Source organism: Triticum dicoccoides, chromosome 1A (genome assembly GCF_002162155.2).
Source record: "Triticum dicoccoides isolate Atlit2015 ecotype Zavitan chromosome 1A, WEW_v2.0, whole genome shotgun sequence".
Taxonomy (NCBI): domain Eukaryota; kingdom Viridiplantae; phylum Streptophyta; class Magnoliopsida; order Poales; family Poaceae; genus Triticum; species Triticum dicoccoides.
Window position 1 is genome coordinate 402921770 of NC_041380.1, and position 7894 is coordinate 402929663.

General features: G+C 47.9%; 1 protein-coding gene across 1 annotated transcript in view; it reads left to right on the forward strand.

The window, feature by feature from the left end:
• Positions 1-7396: 7396 nt before the first annotated feature.
• Positions 7397-7894, forward strand: part of LOC119275938 (cell number regulator 6-like) — a 4762-nt gene continuing 4264 nt past the window's right edge. The window contains exons 1-2 of the mRNA XM_037556878.1: positions 7397-7631; positions 7754-7868. Of these exons, the coding sequence (XP_037412775.1) occupies positions 7500-7631; positions 7754-7868 (247 nt within the window). The 5' untranslated portion in view covers positions 7397-7499. The remainder of the gene's footprint in view (positions 7632-7753; positions 7869-7894) is intronic.

A 7894-nucleotide genomic window follows, 5' to 3' on the forward strand; every position in this document is an offset into this window, starting at 1 on the left:
TACTCCTACTCAGGTAGTCTCTCTTCTTCATGTATATCCTGGCCCACCATTCGCGGAACCCTAACTTCTCCTCAAAATCGAGAGAACTCGCTTTAAAAAAACCCATGGGAACTCTATGCGAGCCCTGTACAGCCACCATCGCTCCACCCGCTCCCCACAGGTCAGGCTACGGGTTCCCTTCGCATTTATATGCCGCTTGATGGCAGGACATGGTAGATGTAAAGCCTCCAATAGGTTTCTGATCAAATCCAGGAGGAATTGATGGGGATTTTGAGGAATCAATGTTTTTTGTTGTTTGGCACAAATTATGAAATAAAGTGTGTGCACGACAAGATATAAAGACTGGAAAAGTTCTGTGTTCAATATTAGAAAAATGTGCCCATTCTCACAAAAAAGAAAAAAAGTGTCCTATAACAAAAGGACCGCACTATTTGGCACATGTGTGGCAGATAGCAAAACTGTCACACACCTCTTTTTTCCTTCTAATTGCATGCATGCATGCTACTCGCTCGCTTCTTTCATGTTTATTTCTTTCTCTAATTACATACATGCACTAGTGGAAAAAAAACTGATGTCATGCTAAAATCTCCTTATTCCGAAATTCAAAATGTTTTGTAGCCCAAACCGTCGGTCCGATGCAAAAACTGTTATCACATAAAAGATTCGTCTCGACGAAATCTTCAAAACTAGATCCCATATTGGTATGTTCCGATGACATTTTTTAGGTCAAAAGTTATCATGCCTCTGCTACATATGTTACCACCCATGTGGTATGCAAGCTATCGTGCTATGTCCATATAAGTTATCGGGGTTATAATTTTCAACGACTCCCCCCTTGGTCAAAAGTTACCACAATGTTTGCACGTAAGTTATTGGATATGCAGTTCGTATATTACCATGATATTTCACATAAATTAGAGGGCTATATTTTTTTAACTTGTTCCCCTCCTTGGTTAAATTTATCATGGTGTACGTAATTTATCCGGTATGCCGTTCGTATATCACCGTGTTATTTTCATATAAGTTACTAGGGGTATATTTGAAAATTAAAAATGTTTTGTAACTCAAACAGTCGGTCCAATTCAAAAATCTAATTTCACATAAAAAAATCCATCGCGATTAAGACCTTCAAAACTCAATCTCATGTTGGTATGTTCTAATGACTTTTCTTGAGAGTCAAAAGCTACCACGCCTAGGCTAATGAAATTATCACGTCATCGGTGTGTATATATGTCAGGACCCCGACTCAATGCCACATCGATCTAGCATGTAACACCTCATATCACTTTGTGGCCTCACGCACGGTATACCCACGGGTGTCGCCTTACCTTTTCCCGGGACCGTTTGTGCCTTTTGGCACACGTATATGATAGTGTCGCTAGCATCCATATGATAAGGAGCCCGGGCTGACATGGCTAGTCGTAAACCCAAAGTGGCACAGACTTACAGGGACAGGCATCCATGACCCAGCATCGAACGTGTCGGTCATCAGCGAGTGAATCCAGGCTGTAGCACTGGGCTAGCAGGACTCCGGTGAACCGGGCTGTAGCGGGCTAACAGGACTCCGGTATTCATCGTGTGACATTTCCCCGAAGGGACAGACACAGGAACGAAGAAGGACACATGCCGGCCAGCCTAAGTGTTCCGGAGCAGTAGCAAGCTATCATGGCTCGGTGGAGACACTAGGAGACATTTCCCGGTAAGAGAGGCTACTAAAGATAAACAACTAGATAGTCAGATCCCACACATACCAAGCATTTCAATAACATACACACAATATGCCCGATATGTGCAAATACAACAAGGCATCACAACATGACTCTACGACTCAAGTATTTGTTCATTAGGCTCCGAGGAGCGAGATATTACAAACATAGGTCTCATGACCCAACATTCAGAGCATACAAATCAAAACACAAGCGGAAGCTATCATGTCTGAGTACAGACATCTATAAATGAAAAAGGCTGAAAGCCTGACTATCTACCAAATCCTGCCGAGGCACAAGATCGTAGCCGAGGTAACAAGCTAAACGTCGAAGTCCACGCGAAACTACTAGTGAGACTGAAGTCTCTCTGCAAAAACATAAAATAGGCAAACGTGAGTACAAATGTATCCAGCAAGACTTACATCAGATCTAACTACATATGCATCATTATCAACAAGGGGATGGTGGGGTTTAACTGCAGCAAGCCAGCTTTGACTCGGTGGCTATCCTAAACTACGACTGCAAGTAACTCTTTTGAGGTGGCGCACACGAGTCCACATATTCACCAACCAATACACCACTATGGATCCGCTCCCGTCTCCCTACGAGAACGCCATCCATAGCACTCACGCTTATCTGGCGTATTTTAGAGTATCCACTTTCACTTGTCTATGAACTATGCAAGGGGTCCAAGTTTCCATATCCGAGGAATCCGGCTATTCGAATAGATAATGATAACCCTGCAGGGGTGTACTTCTTCACACACGCTCCCGCCACTTATCGCCCTGTACACGTCATGTACCGCGGCAACCTTCAAGCGGAAGCCGGGCGAGGGAGTCGGCCACGACCTGACTAACCAAACAAGTCTCTCGTCCAGGTTTATCGCCTATTCGGGTTCCATCCGCAAGGAGATCCGGCCGGGGTGTCGCTCACGGCCCCAAACGATGTGAGCAGGGTTCCCAAGCCCACCATCCGGGTGCCACTTGGTACACCGTGCCACTGTGCCTAGTCTGTCCCAAGCCCACCTGTACCGGGTGCCACTTGGTAGACTACTAACACTACCTACAAACACCAGAAACTAGTTGCAACTCCTGGACAGAGATCATGTTGATTAATAAGTCGAGAGGGGTCGAGCTACCGGAACCCAATGTGTGGTAGTAACTGATCATGGATCACAAACACAGAACTCAGTTCCTGAGGACGGCTGCAATGAGACAACCCACCATGTACTCCTACATGGCCTCTCACCGCTACCTTTACCAAATCATGTTCACACACTTAGCTCACACACAGTAGGACATGTTCACACGCCTCTGATTCATCCCCGATGAATCAGACCTGACTCAACTCTAAGCAGTAGCAGGCATGACAAACAAGCATGAATGAGTAGGCACATCAGGGCTCAAACAACTCCTACTCATGCTAGTGGGTTTCATCTATTTACTGTGGCAATGACAGGTCATGCAAAGGATAAAGGGGTTCAGCTACCGCAGCAAGTAACAGATGAATCGGTGTTGTCCTAATGCATTAAAAGAGAGCAGGGCGAGAGAGTAGGATTGTATCGGAATGAACAAGGGGTTTTGCTTGCCTGGCACTTCTGAAGATAATATAGCTCTTCGTCGGTGTCATCAATCACATCGCCGGTACACGTCTATCGAGAGGGGACAATTACCGGCAAACAAGGAAAAACACAATCAATGCAATGCGACAATATGATGCATGCTATGACATGGCAATATGAATGTGTTTTGGGCTAATGCACTTAGCTATGATTTAAATGAAGTTGGTTTGAATACATGATTCAAATTCCAACTCCATATATGGTTATTTAAATGCCCTTTATTTGTTTTGTCCAAAACAGAGGACAAACATTGTTCAAACATGCATGAAAATGGTACGGATGGATTCCTTGAATTTTTCTGATAATTTTTCATATATAAATTATTTCATTTGGAGTTACGGTTGATTTTCTATGAATTTTAGAAGTTTATACAATTTTCTGGAATTTCCTGAATTAAAATAAATCTAGAAAATGATTTATTGCGTCAGCACTAGGTCATGCTGATGTCAGCAGGTCAACTAGGCGGTTCCAGGTCAAACCTGACCAGTGGGGCCCACTGGTCAGTGACTCAGGTGACTAACAGAGTTAATTAACTCTAACTAATCAAATTAATAGCCACGGGGCCCACTGTCAGTGTCAGCAGGGGGTAATTAGTTTAACTAATTCGATTAGTGCTAATCCTAATTAGCTAACAGGGCTGGGCCCCACCTGTCATGGACACAGGGGGGGTCCCGCCGTGGTCAAAGTGGGTCAAACCCACCGGCGGCTTGACGCCGGCGAGGCCAGCCGCGGTGGCGAGCCTCGGGTTTTGCCCACAGGGCTCGGTTTGGCGCGCGGAGCACAGCTTCGGGATGCGGACGCTCGTCCGCATCCAACTGTGGTGGTGGCGCGGCCGAGGAGTGGCCGGAGTGGTGCCCGCGATGAGCTTGGCGGCGGCCGAAGCTCGGGTGCAAGTGGGGATGGGGCTGCGGTGCGCAAACGAGCGCGGCAAGGTGCCACGGAGGCTCTACGCGATGCGGGGAGCGCGTTGGGCGCATGCCCGGGACCAAATGGTCACCGGAGCATCACCGGCGACGAGTGCGGGCGGCGGCGCGTGCGGTTGGATGTGGTGCGGCAGCTACGGCGTGCGAGAGAGAGAGAGCGGAGAGGGGGAGCAGGAGCAGGAGCTCACGGCGATGACGACGGAACGCTTGGCGAGGTCGGGGACGGTCCGGAGCCGACGAATTTGACGGTGATGGCCGGCGGGTCCGAGGTGGAAGACGAGCCCGGTGAGGTCGTTCGGGGGCTTCTGGAGGGGCGTGGCTCGGTGAGGTGGGTCAAGGACGGAGTGGCGGAGCTTGTGGGCTAGTCGGGGAAGCGAGGGAGGCCCGGTGGCCGTGGTGGCAGTGGACGGCGGCGACGAGCGCGCTCGGGCGCGAGAGGGGGAGAGCAGAGAAGGGAGCAGGGGGCGGGAGAGAGTGAGAGAGAGGAGCGAGGGGGCTGCGTGGCGTCACCCGAAGAGGCCAGGGCGAAGCGGCAAGCAGGAGGTGGCCGGGGCGGCGTCGGCGCTCGCCACCGAGCAGCTTCGGGGCGAGGGGGAGGAAGACGACAGAGAGGAGGAGGTGGGCTGGGCCGGCCAGCTCAGATGGGCCGCCAGGTGGGCTAGAATGCCAGGTAAGTTACAGGTGGGTGCTCTGTTTTATTTTCTGTTTGTTTTCTATTTTTTTAAATTTGTTTTGCCACTGTTTTGAATTAAAACAAATTCAAACAATGCCAAAAACTCCTCTGAATATTTTTATTTTGCTAGATGGACTTTTCCAAAATCTCATAAAATATTTCAGGGGTATTTGAAATTATATTCTAGTTATATGAATATAATTCAAATTCAAATAGCTAATGATTTAAATTCAAAGTCCCAAGAATAAATCCTTAAAAATGTTCAATATTTTGGTTGGGACCAGAACCCTTGCCAAAAATTATCAAACATTTAAGAAGAGCATTTTGAAACAATGAATGAGATTTTAGGGTTTTTGCCCTTCTTTTATTTAGGGTTTTGAGGCTTCTAGATTCCTCAGTTCAAGTTTCAAAAATTTAAACATGATGCACAGATGGAAGCAGGCATAGGTCAGGCCAGAACTAGGGATGTGACAATATATTATCATGTTATTTGCAAAGAAAAGTTATCATGGATGTTTTCAACAATTTTTTTCCTCAAGGGTGAAAAGTTACCATGGTGTTTTTAAGTAAGTTATCAGATATGTGGCGTGTATGTTACCAAGGTATTTACACATAAGTTAGAGGGGGTACATTTTTAACAGCCTTTTTACTGCGGCAAAAGATTACCATGGTATTTGTACCTAAGTTATTAAGTATGTTGCATGTATATAGTACCATATTATTTACACATAAGCTACTCGGGATATGTCTTTGCAACAATTTTTGGCCTCGGGTTCAAACTTATTACATAGTTTATACGTATGTCTTTGAGTATGCGGTGCATAAATTATCATGATCTTTACGCCAAAATTATAGGGGGTATGTTTTCAATATCATTTTCCCCACGGGTCAATGTTACCACGGTGTTCATACGTAAGTTACCAGATATGCATCGCGTAAATTGTCATACTATTTACATAGAAATTACCGAGCTATTGTTCTTCGAATAAAATTCCTCGGTAGAAATTAGCACGGTGTTGCAGATAAGTTATTAGGTCTATGGTGCGTAAATTAGCATGCTATACACATAAAAGTTACCGGGTATATTTCAAGAATTTTGTTCCTAGGTCCAAAAAATTATCTGGCCTGGACTGCATAAGTTACCGCACCTGCAGTATGTAAAATTACCATGTTGTTTATGCAGATGTTACCGGACATGAAACCTGAACTATTTTCAACGTTTCAATGGGGTTTTTTAGGTCGGAATATCGTCCGGTACAACCAATCATTATCAATATTGTTTACATGTTGCTTCCAATAAAAAATCGTTTGAGTTGTCGGTCTACTTGTGGGTTGTTAGGACCACAAGTGTGCTCGATTTATGCCGTCTAGGCCCGATTCAGGTCGATGAGCACTGATACAGTGGTAAATCCAAACTTAGTGCAAAAATTTACAGAGGTGTGATGTTCATTTTCTACTATATAAGTACAGGAGAGGAGATTGTGTAGGTCAGGGATCCCAACTCAAACTCCCTGAATCTTAATGCTAGTGTTTCAGGCCTTTGTATAGTGATTTGTTGGAGCCTTTTGCAATCCATCGGTCGTGCAAATAACTGAACCTGATTGGAATGATTAGTCTATTCACCCAAGCTTCAGACAACACTGGATTTTACAAGGGGTTGCAGCAGGGAGGTGAGCAGCAGTAGCAGCCACAAGAGGCGTTGGTGAAAAAACAGGAGCAACAAATGTATATGGATTTGGAGCCGCCTCATTGCAGAATAAGAGCAGCAAGGACGATGATCAAATAGGAGCGTCAGTGTAAAAAATCAAGCCGGCTCGCCGCCGTACTTCTGCTATGTCACTACGTGCTCTGTTGTGCCCCGCATCACATGCAAACCCAATCCAGAATCAACAACAAATCAAGCCATCTCGCCGTCCTAGGGAGCAAAACAAGCACAACGGGGAGCTTCCAGTCCTAGGCTGCCGTTGGTGATGAATCCGAGGAGATGGGAGGGAGTTCTAGTCCTGGGCGTACCTAGGCGTCGCCGTGGCCATCAAAGAGGTGCGACGAGAGGCGGAGCGCGTCGGCGTTGAGACCCAGCTCATCGAGGTCACGGCGCATGGCGAGCAGGCGCACATAGATATCAGCGAAGCGCGGAACCACGGCGCAGGCGTCCTCCATCTCCCTGCTGCGGCCGGGCGGCCGGGCTTGTGAGCGCATCTCTTCAGGCCGGTGTGCCTTGCGGGCCAAATCCATGGCAAGGAAGATTCATATGGTGGTGCGTGGATGAAGACGAGCGAAGGGGAGGAATAGCCACGCGATGAAGATTAAACATCACTTGAGTCGTTTAATAGTTTTAGCAATCTGCCACATGGTTGCCACATACATATTTCGATAACAAAAAGGCAAACGTGACCTTTGCGTGATGGACCCCCCGGCTGAACCGTCATTGACCTGACCTGACCGTGGACCGTCGGGCGCGTCGGGAGCCAGATCTCACTCCACCACTCGCACCCGTCCCCACACTCCCCACCGCGCAGCCCTCTCCTTCGTCGGCAGCCCAAAAACCCTCGGGGGCGAAGCGAGAGAGGACGGCAATGGCGGAGGCGAGCCGCAGCCACCCGTCGCAGTACGTGAGGCTGAAGAAGGACCAGGACGCTTCCGCCTCCGGCCCCATCGTGGAGGACATCCGCCCTGGCGAGCTCAACCTGCCCGTCGCCGTCCCGCAGGTCGGTCTCGCCATTCCTCGCGCGATCCTCGTTTTCTTCCAATTTCTGCTGCCGCAATTGTTTGTTCGGGGAATCGGGATGGTCCGATCTGATTCTGGGCGCTGCGCCGTGTGGCTGTATAGCTGGAGCAGAGGAAGTGCTTCGAATGCGGGCAGGTGCTGCCTGAGAGCCACCGGTCGCCCGCCGACGAGCCGTGGACAACCGGCATCTTCGGGTGCGCCGAAGACCCCGAGAGCTGTAAGTGGCGTGGAATTTCCTTCTCG